The sequence below is a fragment of the Cynoglossus semilaevis genome, chromosome 12, assembly GCF_000523025.1.
Source record: "Cynoglossus semilaevis isolate Cse_v1.0 chromosome 12, Cse_v1.0, whole genome shotgun sequence".
In the NCBI taxonomy this organism is placed as follows: domain Eukaryota; kingdom Metazoa; phylum Chordata; class Actinopteri; order Pleuronectiformes; family Cynoglossidae; genus Cynoglossus; species Cynoglossus semilaevis.
In genome coordinates this window covers 13,013,899-13,032,558 of record NC_024318.1, presented here as the reverse complement: position 1 = coordinate 13,032,558, position 18,660 = coordinate 13,013,899, and the positions used below count along the sequence as shown (strand labels likewise).

At 41.2% G+C, this 18,660-nt stretch overlaps 1 protein-coding gene across 1 annotated transcript; it reads right to left on the bottom strand.

The window, feature by feature from the left end:
- Positions 1-6: 6 nt before the first annotated feature.
- kcnk12 (potassium channel, subfamily K, member 12) lies at positions 7-18,654 on the bottom strand. The gene is made up of 2 exons (XM_008322262.2): positions 17,788-18,654; positions 7-3,676 (listed from the first exon to the last, which is right to left on the bottom strand). The coding sequence occupies exons 1-2, from the start codon at positions 18,125-18,127 to the stop codon at positions 2,784-2,786; spliced, it is 1,233 nt and encodes a 410-aa protein (XP_008320484.1). The 5' UTR covers positions 18,128-18,654; the 3' UTR covers positions 7-2,783.
- Between the last annotated feature and the right edge of the window lie 6 nt (positions 18,655-18,660).

Here is an 18,660-nt window from a genome sequence, read left to right as displayed (position 1 = left end):
ATACTCTAATAGTTTCAGTAATTTATTTGATTATTTTATTCAAAGAAACCAGATCGGTTTGTTTTTAGCTAGTCTGTTAAACTTGTCCTGCAGCGCCCCCATTCTGTTGAACTGCTAAACAGATGTGCTTTAGCTTCACACAAATGGAACAAATGTGAGAGGGAGGCCGATCTTTTCATTTGACTCTGCAACAGCAACAACGTTTACATTTCCTACACGTTCACCTCAGAACACCTGTGATCTCTTTATTTGAGGGATGTTTTACAAGCTGCATCTCATCAGTCTTCTCCAGTCATTTACATTAAGATACTCAAAAGCTAAACAGTAGAAGTAGAAAAATAGACTTTAAATAGTCCTCTGTTATTTACAGCTATCTCATATGGCTTTACCATAGTGGCATGCAAGGAAAAACTAAGACAAGCCTGAAGGTTTAACTACCTGAGTCATTTTCTCTATTCCATTTGTTGAGACTGGGAGTAAAGTACATCATCACGTCTAGGCTCTAAGGTGACGAATTACAACAAGGGACTAATCCAGATCCAGGTCACACTGTTAAGATGCTCCAGGGTTTCATATATATATATACAGTTATGACATGTCTCTTATTCACAGTGTAAGTGTGACGATAGGCTTGAGGACAGAGTCGATGTGCAAGGGAAACAAAGCAGGAGCATTTTTGGTGCAGTGAATTCAGAGATGACAGGGAAAACAAAGCGAGCTGTCTGGAAGGATATTAGAAGTCAAAGATGGAAAAAGTTGATTAGAGCCACCATTTATTCGTATTGTGTGTGAATATGTTAAAGAAGTGACAGTTTGAGTATAATGTCTCCTCCCATATCCTGGCTGTTTAAAAATACAACCAGGATAAAAAATACACCACCACAAAAGCGCTCAATTGCAGATACTATGGAAGAAATTATGCTTGTGAAAACGGAACCTGACGGAGAAGCACTGTATCCTTAAATTCACTAAATTAGGAGAGATCACCCTCTGAAAGCTTTGTTTATTATTATTATATATCTTGTCTGGTTTGTTTCGCAGAGAAAACCTTTTAGGGTTTTGAGTTTCAAGCGTTATTGTCACCTGTAGGATAAAACCATCAATGTTTGGTCTTGTCCCATTTGTCTTTTCCTTCCAACCCTCGTCCATTGAAATTGAATTACAAAGGGAAGTGGGAGAAATCTATCCCTGGGAAATGGAACACCGCTTCAAGAACATAATGAGTCATGAGTGATACCCAAGACGTAGTCATTCAAAGAAATGTCAGGAGTCATGTCAGAGAATGGCTTGAATGACTAAAGAGTATAATGGGTTGTTTTGGCTTAAATTTGATTTCTTAGCGATGTCACTTACCTCTTAATCTTTAACGTGTTGCAAGGTGGGTTGACCAGTCATGACACAACATTAATCATTTGAGCCAAAGCATGCGCTTCACCTGCGTTAGAGGTAGTTACATTCTTTAACAGCAGATGGCGGTAATTTACATGTTGTTGAGAGTAAAAGTGAAGTCGTAGCATTCCCAGTAAGAAGGACCTCACAGACATGGGAATTCTTTTAATGGAGTGGCTGCTGCCAATCCATTGAAGCCTTTTTGTAATGCGTTTGCAATGAAGCCATTTCCACATCTTGTTTTTGTTGACACAGTCTAAAACTGTGATCAACAACAGCCCACAAATGACCTGACTGCCCCATGGCCCACCACTGTGGTAACAACTAACTCTACACTGAAGCCTACGTCTCTTCTGCAACAAGACAATGTACAGTGTAACCTTAACCTCAACCCTCAACTTTCATTCAAATGTTAAATGGAGGGTCAAGGTTTAAGGTTAAATGTCAAGAGGGAAATTGAAATTCACCCTCCGCCGTCCCTGCGTCTCTAAAGGCTTCTCGTTGACTTGAAGTAAAATTCACCCCAATCATAAGTATGAATCCTGTAATTAAAATTTTAATTAAAATATTACCAGCCTTTATCTGTTGTTTTGTTGCTGGCAGCTGTAAGTTTGAAAAAACAAAGAGATACAATAGGGTGGTGTTTTTGCTTTCTGCTTTGATTCAAAGATCTGTGACACCACACTTGTAGCCAACTGATAAACAAACAAAAAAAAAACAAGTTTCTTTCCTTCGGATTTTTTGTTTTCAATCTTGTGGAATGTGACAGCAACAATCGTAGATGTCTAGTCATCCGCAAAATCACTGACGTTACTCTTACTCTTTCTACTATTGATTTATAAAATGAATGACCTGAGGGGTAAAACTTAAGCCATGACAAGAATGCATGGGAATTGCACAAGTCTACTAATGGTGCAAAAAATGCATGAGAAGTATAATGCATAGATCATCGTGTGCTATATCATTCAGTGATTACACCTGTATTATATGTACAAAGAATTAAGATTGCACTATGTACTTTCCTTGGCTCCATAACAGTAGAACGTTTCAGTCACTTAAGTCTGGTGCGATGAGCATGAAATTACAGACTGTTCCTGCAGACTGTCAGTGATATTTCATGGACGTTCAGTGATTTGCTCAGGGTTCAATGGTTGGTCAATTCAACGGGGATCAAGGGTTCTTCCTGAACAATTTCTTTCAGTTGTGACTAGAGTTCTCTCTTCATGCCACCATCATGGTAAAATCCATGACAACCTGTTTTAACTTTCATTGTTTTGTCACCACTGAGCTCCAGATATACTCCAAATATAAGTGTATCATGCATAACAAAGAAAACTAAGGCTCCACTTTAAAATCCAATCTTTTCCGGCACTTAGTCTCAGTTGCTGTTCCCTTTATCTGGAGTTACTCGTCTCTGCCAACCTGTTGTTCATGATACCCAGGGCACCGACTCCCCCAGAGAAACCATTATGGCGTGAGCTGCCACAGACTGTCCTGGGGTATCCATTAGCTGACTCTGACAGCTGCTTCTGCATGAGAGCCAGAGATACTTTGTTAGACGCTGCCAGGTCTTTCATAGAGATCATCTCGCCTGATAGTCTGCGTCCCTCAGTGTCACTATCGCAAGGTCCTTCGGAGTCAGGCGCATGGGCAAGACGACCTTGGCGACCCTTAGAGCCCGGCCTGATGGCATTACGCCGACCCAAGAAGGCCTGGGCCTTGCTGCAGCGCTGACAAAACAAGCAGCTCATTTTCTCCAGGATCCAGTTGAGCACCTGCTTGATGACAATGGAGATGACATTGAAGAGTGAGTAGATGCAGCACACACCCATGAGCATGAAGAAAAAGTTGGCCACCCTGTAGAGGCTTTGGTATTCATAGGAGGCGCTCTGGCTGCTGACGTAATCCCCAAAGCCAATGGTGCTGAAGGTAACAAAGCAAAAGTAGAGGGAGTCCAAGTACACCCATCCTTCCACCGGGGTGTACATGGCCGACGCACAGCAGGAAATAGTGATGGCTGACAGGCCAAGAATCAGCATCACGTGGTACACAGAGGGTTTCCAGCCTGGAAGGGAGTAGGCTGAGAAGTCATGGCGAATGCCTGGGGGGAGCAGACCGCTATTCCTGATTCTCCGCTCCCTCACCGCCTTCATCACCACAGCCAGCAGGGTGATGATTCGCTCCAGGAATAGGTTAAAGAAAAGGATGGTAGCAGCGCAGCCCAGGAGCCCATAAAAAATCAGGAACACCTTGCCTGCGACTGTGACAGGGGTTGTCATCCCGAAACCTGCAGAGACAGAGGATAAGTGTCAGACAGTTAATCTTCTAAGTGAGGGCAACGGCGGAGTTTAGGTTACAGGATGTCTTCAGTTTCTCCCAAGAAATCCCATTAAAGAGTTAAGAGAAGTGGTGCATGAAAGCGACACAACTATGAATTATGATTATGTGTTTTAAATGAGGCTCAAATTTAATTTTGCCCCTCTGTGTCTAGGATTACATTTTCAGAAAGCTAAAGAAGAATTAAAAAAGTAATGTGCTAAAACTAACTGGATAACAGTTTGGGATGAAAGTTTTGTGAAAATATGATTAAAAAGGAAAAGAGGGTTTAAGTGAGCTTTGCCTTGAGAGTTGATTACAACAAGGACAAATAAGACAAACAAGAATTTGAAACATAAATAATTACAGCTGTGTTCGATAAGACACTTAATCCCTGACTAACTTAGAGACCTACCATTACACCAAAGCATGGAGAGGGTGGTGTATGGAGGGCATCTGATCCAAAACCTATGCCAATAATCTGCTGTGGAAACCCCCCCTGAAGAGGGGCTCACCCTCCTACTCTAAATCAAGGTTAAGTTGATTCTCATAATTGACTGATTTTGAGTTTTGTACAAAAACTTTGTGAACTGGCGATACTGTCTGGTAGTATACACCTGGTGTGTAGTTCCCCAGTATCAGCAACAAAAAGGACTTAGTGGACTTAGTGTTAGAATCGGCTCCAGCACTTTAAAATATCTTCTGTCAGAAAATCACATCAGCTTCTCCACAGGTGGACTTTACCACTGACAACATCTCACACTGACGCAACTACACCCTCACCACCAAACAAAAAACATACACTACTCCAATAATACAGTACAGTTAAAGAACTGTTGTCTCTTTAAACTCCTGCATCAACCATTCCAGCTGCAGCTAGAAATTCAATTTTAAAATGCAAAAAGAAAAAAACTGTGGTATTGCATACTGTTAATTGTATTCAGCAATATGCAAAACTGAATATTCCTGGATCACCTGTGAAAAAAGTGAATCAGAAATAAGCTGATCCCAGCACTCTGTGTTCTCCCCATGACTTCTTGATCGTGTGGCGGCCGTGGCTAAGGCGGTGGTTTTTGAGAAGATGTTTATGACTTCAGCTGCATATTAAACCTGTGCTTCTCAGTCTTGAGAGGTGTCAAAAGGTGCAGCTCATAAAATCTCCCAGTGCTTAGAAAGCCAACCACTACGACTACCTCTTAAGGGGCAAGTGTACGAATAAAAGTTTACGACCGTGCTTACAGTATGTGCTGTAATAACAACTGTAATAATGTATAATAAGAATTTGAAATGTGGTGAACATAACTGAGAGATAGAATCATTCTTCCACTTATTGCTTTATCACGGAACCGTTCACACTTCTCCTAAATCCAGTTTGTTGACTCTAATTACAGGTTGTGAAACACTGGTTCATTACATAATGGACTCTCAGACCATTTTTAGCATGGGTAGCAAATGCACCGTAAAGGTCTATGTCACTGTGCATACCTCGCTCTTTTCCTATTTTGCACAGGGTGATGAATGTCCCCTGAAGTGGTCGTTTGCTTTTACATGCCTGCAGGGTATGGGTTCCATAAACTGCTGTTTCATCCCACTCGCACATCTTTTGTTGTTTGGTTTTTGGCAGCACTTACTATAATTCACGTCACATTTTCACTCCTTTGTACAACTGTTATTTTCCCAGTGTGGGATCAATGAATATAATCTAATCTAACTTTACTCCACTGATAACTCCACACTCTTGACCTGCTGTCTGCAGTTGCCTGCTCACAACTGTTTATTCCATTCAAAGTGCTACACAATTCCTTTAAACAGGCTGAGGAATTTTAAAAGAAATTATGAACATGAATTAAATGTCAATAAATTAGAATACAAGTTCAATTCGGGAAGCTATTGTTTACCAGACAGTTAAGTGACCAGCCCCCAGGCATTAATAGATCTGTTCTACTTTTATAAGTATTTTACCTTTTGGAGTAAAAAATAAAGCCACAGAGTTATTTCAAATATAATTGTGATTTAATGCGTTGATGTTGTGTTTTCAGTGCAGCTTGTTTTGTTTTGTCTGGTGAACTGGGGGAAGTTTTCAACCCTGTGCGAACAATAAAGATTAGTTTCTATTCTATTCTATTCTATTCTATTTTATTCTATTCCATTCTTTGTCACGTGCCTTCAGCTGTGCCTCTGTTTGATCTAAGACTTGTTACACACGCAGCAATCTATGAGTAATGCTTGATTTTCAACAAGCGATTTTCGTGTCCATTCAATATGTTTGCACCTCATCAGCACTCCAACACACACACACACACACACACACACACACACTGTACACCACAGCAAATAAAATGGTGCCGAAAGATCAACTTGTTCACTTCCAGGCTAAGGGTAATTGATTCTTTCATCGTGTCTTTCCTCCGTTTCTGTCTTTTCAGGGCAGCACATTTACCCCCTCTGACATGAGCCTGTCTGTAATCATCCTCGCCAGGTAATAAATGACATCAATATCTGGCCAATATTTCTTTTATGATGCTCAAAATGGCTTTTTCGACCTTATCTCCCACACTCAGAAACCACTCACAGGTGGGTCTGCGGTCGACACAGCAGGTCATTTAGATCAACAATGATTGATACAGATTGTTTTCTTAGAGACAAGAGGAAACATCAAAACACATAGACACAGAACTTTTGCCAGAGAACACACACACGTGGAGGGGATTTCTACATTACATCAGACGGTGAATTAGCAGCTGTTGTAAATGATCGTAAAGTGGACAGAAGGCTAGTTTTGTTTAAACAGTTAAAAACAGTCGACTAACTGAAGGGTGAGGACCAAATGAAGCCCTTGAGTAAAACTCTTTTCCTCCTATTTCATAGTTAATTAATTAGAAGCCCAAGACTCTAAAAGTGCTCTGAATCAGAAGGAAACAGATTACATCATTTCGGTGCACACACAGAGAGACAGTCCTCTGCGCTGTCTCTCATTACCAAGTAAATTACCTCAGAGGGGAAAAGGCTCCAAGCATCGATTCAGTGTAGCATTTCAGAGCCATTACTCCAGACTACTGTGTCAAGACACATTAGGGAAAACAGAACAATAATAGAAAGCAAAGGGCAGACGAGCTGAAACACAAGAAGCACACACTTCGTGACTTCCCCCTCCGACAAAAACTTAATTTGGTGTTCCGAAACCGCCGATTTCATGATTCATGATTCTGCTGCTGATCCCTAAGAACACTGCGCTCCATCCTCTCTGGCCAAGTGAAAATGAGAAACTTACAGCACGTCCCAGTGTAGCAGGACATCAACAATTGCACTTACATCCCTGGGAGAATATTCCCATTTACATTAAATCAAATATGCTGGAATCAACGGTGAAAATAGCGTTACTCTCTGATGGCTATCCTCCGATACGTACTGTAATTACACACTCAAGGTTCAGCCAGGAGGAAAGTGATAGAAATAGTGCCATTAGTAACCACTAATTACTGTTTGACAGTTGTGCAGAGAAGATAAGAAGAGACCATCCTTCCGTGTTTTCCATACTGTGGGAACTGTACTAAGGGACGGTGGTAATGTTGGTGTTTGATACAGTGTTTGTCACCAATAGTTTTGTGTAAATCACTGGTTCTGCGGTTGACACAATCTGAACTGAAGAGCTACTACTAGTGACCGGTGCTCAGTAACAATGGCTCATTAAGATGTGTGTATAAGAGGCGGGAAACCAAGGAGCAAAAATTACCAAGAGACTTCTCTATGGTGATATTGATGGACGTTGTGAATGCTTTGCATTTCATTGCTACACTTAGTGGACCTCTTCGCCTCTAAACAGTAATTAGTCGACACGCTTTGCTTCAAAGGGCCACTCTGAGTGAAGCACAGCACAAAATCTATGGATCTCAGCACGTTTTGCATCAGTTGGAGCACCGACAGCAGAAAACACAGTAGGCAAAGAACACCAGCACGCAGCAATGTGTGCAATTAGTCCTGACGAGGTGTTGGATGAAGCTACCGCTGCTATTGTCTGCATTTTAGAGCAACGTGTCCTTCAAATTTGAACAAACTGAATGGTGAGCACGGCAGGTTTTTTTTTATTTAGTGGAATTAGTTCATGGATACATAGTGTGCTTCATTAGAAGGCGCAGTGTAAACTGCTCTGGTTTTCCTTCAACAAATGATTCTAGGTAATGAGCTCAGGTCTGTGTAAACAATTTCTTTTTCAAAGTTTTCTAATCCTCAGATCTTTACTGTTAAAAAAAAAGAAACATCTGGATATAACAAAATCCCCCAAAACAAAACAAACAAAAAACAAAGTTCAAGTCAGTTTTCCCACAAACTTATATAATAGGCTGAATAGACAACTATAATCCAGACACATGTAGGCAGGTTCAGGCATAGAGATTTGCATTGAAATGTTTTGCCAAAGTTATAAAAAATTATGAATATTAATGTTTGCTATTGGCTGCTATGACGACCTACTGTACAAGTCATGGTAAAATGAAAAAAAAAAATCAAAAGTAAATTAACAAAAAAGTCAGTGGAACTGAGAGTTGTTTTTTGTCGTTCAGTGTTTTTCTTTTTACCTATTGATCATGTATATTGATTTTTTTAATCTATTGTAAAGGCAAATTGATTTATTCCACTGGAAATGGGCTGTCAAGGCCAGCCATCAGGACGCAGCATACATTCGAGCTGCAGGTAAGAATTTGTATTTAGAAAGCGTGAGTCACTTCAGCCGATAATTGAGAGAACAGTCAGCAATATAATTTGAAAGCGGAAGAGCAACACAGTGCAACAGAAATACACAAAGTCCCTTTTTTTGGGCTAAAACCTCTAATGGATGACTGTGAGAGAAGACTAACTGAAAGCACTCAGGGTCATGTTTCTGAATGAAGGATATGTTTTTTAATGTAGATTAGCTTGTCGCTAGAAGTCAGGCTGAAGATGAAGGTTACTGCAAGTCACAGAGGACAAACCTCCCCTCCCCACCACTACGTGCAGCTCCATGGAGTCCAGAATATGGACTTAAACGCTTATTATGGGGAATGGTTTGCAAACCAAAAGTCAAATGTCCTCACCCCTTTTTGCCTCCACATAACACCCAATTAACAACCCTTAAAATAACAGTCCTGGCTAACTGCTTCACATTGGAAGGAATAGCATTAATTTGGTCTGATAAAAGCAGGAGCAGCAAAATGCCACGCTAGCCTGTGATGATTGTGTTTCTGAGACGAACAGGAAATCATTAGTCACGGAGAGGCTTCGCAGGGGTCTGCAGAGAGGACAGAGGGCTGAGGAAGCAGCAACATGGACGGACCCCAGAGATCATCATCACACCATCTGCTAGGAAACTGCCGGCATTAATAGCAAGATGGGAAACGACATTCACACGATGCTGAAATAAAGATGAAAGTATGTGTAACGTACACACCCAGAGATCTCCACGCTGCACACACAATCCAAGTGAAAGCTATGAAATATTAACGGAATACCCATAGCCCTCACATCCAAGCAATAAATTCTATGGCACTGCTAACACAAACCCACACACACACACACAAAGAATGCAGATGCATTACTGGTATGAGTGTGATTTACTATATCTTAGCATTGTTAATGAGTGCTATGCTCTACACATGCCTGTGAGATCATTAGCAATAATGGACCATAGTGATGATAATAAAGATGAGAGTCATCAGAGCTGTTCAATACATATAAATCCTCTCAGGAGCAGCTCAGAGAGATACAAATACAGCAGTTACATTGCCTGTAACAGGTATGAAGGGGCGCATCAATATCCATTCAAGGATCAGTATTATGCCAGATAATTTATTTAAGGGCACGTATTCGTACTTGAAAACATTTGTGCTGATCCAATGAGCTCAGTTAAAGTGACACTTTGAACTGAAATTGAAACACAAAATCGGTATAAAAGCTCTACCCACTTCCCGTTCAACTATCTGAAAGTTTAATCCTATTTATTTTATTTATATTTATAGTGTCAGTTTGAACACTTTTTGTTTTCCCTTGGTTGAAATAGCCTCCTGTTAATGAGAAGCCTTTTAGGCAAAATATACACAACTCAGTTAGAAAGCCACATTTAAATAATATACCTTCTTCTCTACCCTTGTGCTTCCTCTCGGTTCATTTTTTGGCTGAATCAACACCAGTGTTTTAAATTGCCTTTCTCGACCAAATCCCTTGGCAGAAGCAGAAATATTGAGTCTGCCATCGTGCATATGGATTTGCTGTCAAAAAACATGCTGTTCTGAAGTGGACACTGCTTTCTTTTGTCTTCATGGTTTTGTTTCAGAATACTGTTAAAGTTCCACTATGTCCGAAGTTAGAAGTATGACCCATGTTAATTATTTTTTCATTTACAAAATGGGAGCTCAATTGTTCTCCTCTCATGTGACTGAGGAGTCATTCTCTTGTCAGATTAATAGCTTCTCCCTGATGGATCTGAAGGCTGCGTCCTTGCATTTCCTATTATCAGGAACTGTGTGCACAGTCAATGTTTAGATAAAAGCTTAGCTACATAAAGGCCTCTTGTATTATACACCAGAGCAAACACACCTGTTCAGGTGGTTCTTTCGAAACACTAACGACCTCAGGTCAGCATGATAAGACTCCATGTTCAGGCTAATAGATGATACCAGCCTGACGCCTGTACAGTATCATAGTGACGGTTCATTAATGCTGTATTTGTCTTTCAGTGCTGGTTCAGCTTCACATGAAAACAGAGACATCAGACCAAAAGGAAATGATTGCCGGCGCTTTTGCAGGATTTTAGTTTAATGATTTACTTCTCAAACACCCTGTGTTAAAGCTGGAATGCCTAATATTTAAAACTGGTCGAGATCCTGATTCCTGTCAGCCATGTCTCTGTTATTTTGTTAACTAAAATAATGATCCTCGATCACGGAATCCACAGCTAGGCACCTTTAGAAAATTAGTGAGGCAAATCTCTGCTGCTGGCAGTTACATTTTGTTTAACTTTCTATTAACTTTCATCACCCACTCGGAGTCTGAGACTGTCTGACTCTGCCAGAGTCAGACTGTCCTGGATGGAGCCAAGTAATCTGTAAACACTGGCGTCAGGACAAACACATAAAACCACATGCAAATGGTGGTCTGTGAGCAGCTGGTTCAGTTTTGTAAACAGAACAATATTACTTGAATAAAGAAGAATCAGGTGCATTTTTTATACTACATGTATGTTCTTGATTGGATTCCCTATTTAAATCATATGTATTTGACTGGATCATCTCTCTCACATGTGTGCATTCTTTCTCACTCTTCATTCATTCGCCTCTTTACCACCTAAAGCTCTTCAGGGTCTCTGTGAGTCTAAGGCCATTTACAGCAGTCATTGGGCACGGGAAGAGTGAACTGTAACAGTACCATCACACCTAGCCTACTACTATATTTATAGATCATTTATAAATAGATGCTGTATGGATATGTGGAATTGTGCATTGGGAAAAATGTGTCGCTTAATTGACCTCCCATTTTGAAATTTTGAAAATAAATAAAATGTTTGCTCATGAAAACCTAAATGGCGAACTAAGTCAGTTGTCTCAAAGTAGGGGGCGCAGAGCAATGGCAGGGATAGCACATCAAGATGAAATGTTTTTTTTTAGTCATTTAAATTTTCAATATTTCTTAGGTTGCACAATAGTGTTGTAGCAATAGCTGTGAATGAGTCAGTGTGTATGGGTCGACAATGGAACTAATTAGAAAAAGATAGGGTCTATAGTAAATATATATTTATAATATTTTGGAATATCAAAATATAAATGATATATAATTACTCCATGTTATTTTCAACTATTACAGCAGCTCTGGGTCTTTTTGTAACCCTGAACACGAGACTTGACGCAGGGATAATGTTTTCAAAATAACAATTGTCAGCTTTCATCATTGGCTTTTTTTTATTGATATAATTCGTGCCTACAGTAAACTGACTGTAGACATATGACACGCAACATCGAGGGTCTTTCATCACAACCTCTACCAATGACACATTGCTCTGTCACTGTAATCGAATCAGGAGCAACCATGTTGCTGACTCAAGGTCATACACAAAACACACAAATGCTCCTTCTTGTTTACGATACACTGCACATACAATATACTACACATGCTAGCGCTGGAAAGACATGGAATCATTCTCGAATGCATGTGTGCATTTAATCATTTGAAATATGTCCGGCTGCAGTCTGTCTGTCCTGATAATGTTTCAAGACAGCGCATTTTCCACTAATAAAGGATTCATGTAGCTGTGAGTCGGGCATTAACAGCAGCAGCTAATTTGATAGGCTGTAAAAAACAGATCATGGTCAAAATATTAACAAGATAAAAGTCCACCAACGACGGTTTAAATCAAGTGCAACAAGACGTTTTTGCTTTTTCTTCTTCTTGCTTTTTTCTTTATTTTACCTGTTGGTTCAAAAGCAAAATGTGTGAAATTCTAATCAGATTAAAGACAGGAAGCTGATGGAATTGGCTGTGCACCGCCATCCTCTGGTCTTAATATGTTGAATCCATGAGTTACTGCATGTAGTTCATCAAGTCATGGCAGATTTATGACCCTGCAGCAACAGAGCTGATACACTACCAGCACACACACACACACACACACACACACACGCCTTGCAGACAAAATGCATTCCCCATTCCCTCAGAATTACTGTACTTTAACTATTTCAAATATATTCCTACTATGTATTCCTACTCTTTAACCTATCTCTAATCTGACCCTAATTCTAATCCTAACTCCACAAATCATCCTCTCACTTAGTGGGGAAAAGTGTCCCCACAAGAATAGCCAAACCACATTTAGACACACAGACAAACACACCCTCTCACTTAGTAGGGAAAAGTAAGAATAGCCACACCACATTTAGACACACAGACAAACACACACACACACAAGGCTATATCCCAATGTAATAAAACCAATGATTCATTTTTATCAAGAAAATATTCTCTATTAAAGCCTAAAAGATTATAAAAAGGGGGAGGCAACAACACAAACTGTTATTAAAACAACAGTACAGATGAAGCTTACAGATATACAATAGTAACAGGGTCTCAGCCTCCATCAGTTTCTGGACAAACGTTTTTTACGCTCATTATTTGGACCGGACACAATCTAATTTGAAACTCTGCACTTTTCTTGTAGCAGCAGAGCTTCTTTTTGTTTCCTTTCTGACAATGACATTTCCTCTGGCTCTGCGATTTCGCTGTGAAAACCTAATGATCTAAAGTGGAGACAGTGGAAGAGAGATGGCAGCATACATTAGGTATGAAATAGAGTTGCACTGGACGCATTATTCTGTGGAGAGATCTTCATCATGTGATGTACTGTTTGTGCAATGTGATCAGCCTCTATTTTGTGACACAATTACACACGGTCGTAACTGCAGAGCCAAATGGGCACAGGAGGAAGGAGATTGATGGCCAATAGGAAACAGTCACTAATGTGAGGGACAGTCTCAACTAAACAGAAGGCTGAAGCGAGTCTGAAACGTCGTGGTGCACTAATGAGTCCTGCCTTTCAGATTGAATTCCCACCCACCTACAGAAAACACATCCACCAACAACGACAACACAGATGGTTCTGTCCCAGTGCTGCAGCAACTGCATACGGTGGTTAATCTGAACGACAGCACACACTCATACCAGGAAACCCCTCCCACTCGGTCATGTGACTCTTCACACTGCTTGTATGTCAAATGGACACTTTGTTGACATTGATGTGTAACCACAGCGACATGTGAATAACAAGATGCAGTGGTGCACACAGCAGGAGACCAGTGTGGCTCTCCCCCAGGCACGATGGCCGTGGTCAAACAAGGTGTAATAGTCACTCAGGTCAGCATTTTTTTTTAAATTGGTACATGAAAAAAAAAGGAATGTAGACACTACTCAGCAGTTCAGGTGAGATTTGTTTCGCTCACACTACAGAATGTGAAAGGTTTTGGAGGAGCCAGGATTAGAATCAAACTATTACTGTTGCTGCATTTTGTTAAAAAGTAGCCTTTCTTGTCATATAATGATCAATTCTAAAACATAAAATCAATATTACATCAATTTATTTCTGCTCCACCAGAATCTGCAAGTGGATTTTCTTGCTTTCGGAACTTGGAGGGAAAGTGGTTTCACTTGTATTAAGACAGTAAAACTCACAGACGACGAAAATGAGCTCCAAGCCAAAGGTCTTAGGTATGCTATGAGCTCTGAATGGTTTCCTGATATTTGGTTTGTGAAAGTTTGTGTTTACAAAGACAAACCTATCATTCTTGTGCATTGCCTTTAAGGACCAATCATTGTGAAAAGCTTTTTCCAGCTTTCAAAACTGTCCTGTTTGCCCCCTCTTCTTTTTTTGACTGGTCTGAGTGGGTGGGTGTAAGTGTGACAGGGCAAGAAGCTGCTGCTGCTGTGTCTGCTGCAGGACAAGGCAGAACGGAGCTGGTATTATCACTAAAAATAAATCAGCCTGAACAGGAAGTGAGCCTGTGGTGAATTATTATGTGAAGAATGCCAAACAATTAACTGCCTCCTGATTGAAATGCATTACTAAATTGACTTGCTTCATCCAGATAGTACTGTGAAAAAGTAGAAACAGTGTTGAAGTGAGTCAGTACTGCTGCTCTGAAATGTCATTGCAGCAGCTCACAGCAGACAGATATCCAGGCCCGGAAACAACTCCAGGGACCTGTCCTAATTGGCAGTCATCAGCTATCAAGCTGCATTGAAGTTTTATAAATAACCTCTTTATTTATAGACATTTTTATTATTTTTAAAACTGGCTATTAGTCTATTAGTTCACCGTACTGATACCAGTATCTCTGAAAGGGTGTACCTCAGTGATTTTTCAATTACACGAAAAGGTCAACCTTTTATGAAGATACGGAAGTTTGACCGGGACTCTATTATAGAGACTAGGTAATAGACCTGGAGATGGAGCCCATTCATCTAAATAGAAACTATTCACTCAGCAAAAAATGGAATAATTACAGGTTTTTTTTACTTTAGTGACTTTTACTCACCACACACCTGTGCCCTACTGTGTTTCCAAATACACACCTAGTTTACACAAGGGAAATGTAGAGTAAAAGTTGTTTTCTGGTGTCAAGGTCTGTTCCATTTGGACACTTATGTTAATTGTGTTTCTAAGTCACTTCCCAGAATAGGAAGTAGGACAACAGGAACGCCCCCTCAGGTCATAATCACTTTGTAAGAACTCAGGGGATCCATAGTTTCCAGACAAGGATCCCTGTTGGACCAGCTGTAAAGTTGTAATTTTCAATTTTCATCTTTCTCATCTTCCAGCAAACTTATAGAGAAAAAAAAAATCCTGCAAATGTATGGTTTAGCTGAAGGATTTTGTAAAGTCTGCTCTATAGATGGAGGCATCTTGTGTTGCCATGTTGCTGCAGCTGCCTGTGAGACAGGGAAGTAGACAAAAGGAGAAATAATAATAATAAAAACAATCCCTGTCATAAAATGTTTCCAGATGCATTTGGACATTTTAGAGAAAAAAAAGAAGCTAAAATCTATCTGGTATGAACAGTGGGATTCTTAAGCCAATGAAAGTTTTAAAACCTTTTTTTTTTTTTAATCACTGAGAATATCAAAACAAGGACTGTACAATTCACTGACAGATCTATCATCACTTTATGGCTTAATACAAGCACCAACCAGGCCCAGCTGAGTATCCTATGGCTGGGCACTTTGAAAGTTACTGAATTCAGAAAACAGAGAGCTGTGAATTACAAGATGTAACCTTTGCATATTTGCACTACTCTAACCATAATGTGGCGCTGTGGCAGCAAAAATACTTGGCTCTCCTTTAATGTGTTTATGTCTGGGATAAGACATGATAGCTAATATTAATCTGATAATCTGGTGCAGCTGTTACAAAAATGATCAGGGGCTGACTTTTAAAACATTTGCTTTAAGCATATGAAGACTGAATGAATATTTATCACTTTCCAACTACAAAATAGCATGAATCTTTAATATGTTCAGGTCCCTTGGTGATTGGTTAGGAGGAAGCCAAAAAAAGAAACAGTATTTTTTTCGTGGCCTCACAATGACACCTTTTCTGAAACACTGTGGGTTGTGCCATCGTCAGTCAGTTTTATTTGCTGTCTGATATCAGCGCCCAGGCTCTAAAAATATGAATAAACAGGAAAGATTCCCCATCATAAAAATACTGTTTATTTTGTCCTGCAGTATAAAAAACAAAAAAAAGATAAATCTGAAAGATGCGCTGGGCAAAACAAGTGCCTCGAGTGGCCGCAGCTTCACTTTCATTTTTCAAAGTTACAGTCACCACATGTCAGGTGGAGCAAAGTGTCACAGCTGAATTGAAGCCTTTGCCATGGCAGGGAGTCAGAGGCGGGAAGTGTGTTGGAGGAGTGTGGTGCACAGAGGGATGCCACTCTGTTAAAAGGTTGTGTGGGGAGGCCCTGTTTTATCACCCACACTGAAGAATGCAGCACAGTAACGGGGGGGGGGGGGGGGGGGGGAGGAAGGAAGATGGAAATCCAGATAGAATTACCATACAGTGTGCAAAGAAAGGAAGGCATCTGTCCCACTCAGTTCAAACCATCAGATCTGTTTTTCAATGGAAAACTGCACTGCTTCATGACAAGCGATTGCTTCATAGCAAGGATTCCGACCTGCTGAATACACAAACACAGTCGTCGTGGTTCCTGCCTGTGACCGGGAAAGCTGATTGTATATTGACTCACTGAGAGCTCTACGTTTCTGCCTCAATAAAAAAGAATGGTCTGTGAAGAAATATAATTGAAGCTCTCCTGAGGAGAAACTGAACTTCTACAATGTTCTCTGCTCATGTTCATCCTATTCTGGCTGAGCAACATCAGTGAGTCCCTCTTATTGCTCCCATAGACAGTTTGGGGCGGTCTGGGTGTTCAGGAGCTGCTGATTATAATCACAGGGTGGGCTGAGTTCAACAGGCCACCATCAGGCATGCAGTCCACCACATCAAGCGTCCTGCGAGGGACACTTGCTCTTTACTGACCTATTGCACAGTAAATGTTAGATGAGGGGGCAGCAGACGGGGGCTTCTCATTGACATTCCCATTGGTTTGAACGGGATCGTGCTGTAGGACAGCACCCCTGGGTGCTGTCCTATAGCCAGGGATGGGTGTGTGCACCACTTCAAATGGCAGGCAAGTCAGATGTCATTCACTGAGCCAAAGCCCCTGACAGCCAAAGTCTAACACTGACTGTTGGAGAAATGGTAATCTGTTACTCTGTATGTGAGCCAGGGGGAGAGAGCAGCCTGAGGGGTTGGAATATTTCTCAGACCAGGCTTACAGTAATGAAAAAGTATTCTGAAGTGGAGTTTCTACAGCACTTTCCCCCCCAGTTTTCCTCTTCTCACCTCTGTAGAAGTTTTACTTAACGCAGTTTTTTTGCTTTGATCACTGAGTGAGATGGTATATTTAACTATCTAAAAACCTTTTCTCAACATCACGTTTATCAGAACGGAAGTAGCTAAAGCGCCCAATCTTCCTTGTTTGTACCAGGCCTTGATCAGGGCGCTGACACCCCACCAAGCAAAAAAGATTTTAAGAGAGTTTTCGTGGCCAGCCCCTGCTGTGCAAAATCAACACTTCTGTCTTGCAATATCCTATATAGTACAATCTATAACCCCTCACCGCTTCATTCCCACCTATTTGATGTTTTTTTTAAAAATAATAAACATATCCACCTTGATTCTAAAGAAATGGAAAGAACTACGAAAACAGGCCGGGGGCTGCAAAGCGGCTAATAAACACATCAGCATGTATTTTTTGACTTATCAGGCAAGCCTTTACTATTTTGTCTGTACTATTTGTCTTCATCTTTTAGAAACTGTGACCACAGTTGTTATACTTTTATCCATCAGGTTATTACACGAAACCATTTTAGGTGGTTTAGGTTAGAAAATGTTTTAGGTTTAATTAAATAATTGTAATGGCATCGGGTCACAAAATTGCTGACAATATTTTAACCGCACGGACTCATGGAGCAGCTGAATCAGTGTATGGTGCAAAGATCACCCACCTATAGTCGACACCACAGTTCCAACAAAATAAAAAGCCCCTGTAAAATCCCATCGTGGCCTCAGGGCATCAGCCCGGATCCCGGCGGCGATGGCAGCCTCGTACTCCCGCAGGAAGGAGTTGAGCTCCTGCAGGCTGATGTTGAAGGTCTCACTAAAGTTGAGGAGCGTCCCGTTCCAGCGGCCGTGAGCCCGCAGCTCCGAGGGCCTCTCTATGGCCGAGAAGACCGCAGCGCCGCACAGCAGGTAGAGGATGATGAGGAGGGCGAGCAGCACGAAGCGGCCGTTGTCCTCGTTGAGGTGCAGGGAGCGGCAGCCTTGCAGTCGCAGGCCAGGCATCATCCAAATTTCAGCACCACTCGCGCGTCGGACAGCGACGAGCTGCACATCAGAGGCGGCATTCAAAAGTCCCCGTCCGACACTCACTCACCGCACTTTAACGCGCAGGCAGCAGCATCTCCGGCACTCCGCACAACACGTGGTCTCATCTTAGTTAGTAAAGTGGAATGAATCGCATCTGAAGATGCAAAAGTCCGTGGAAAGAGTTGTGGAGAAAAGCTCCTCGCCGTCCTCTCTGCCTCCGTGTATTTCAGATGTGCCAATGCAGATGGTGAGGAGGAGTGGACTGCAGCTTGAATCCAGCCTTGCGCGCTCCTTTGTGAAAATGCAGGAGGTAGTTGGAGGATTCTCCGGCTTCCCTGCACCAAAATGATCCCACGAAAACACGCACACGCGCACACACAGGATCGACACTCAAGATATTATCTATGCCTCAGGTAAAAGCCCATTAAAGTCAATTAGTCTGTTGTTTTTGTTCTTCAAAGGTTTCGAGAGCTTGTTCTCTGTGCATCCAGTTGGTTCTTGACAGAAATCAG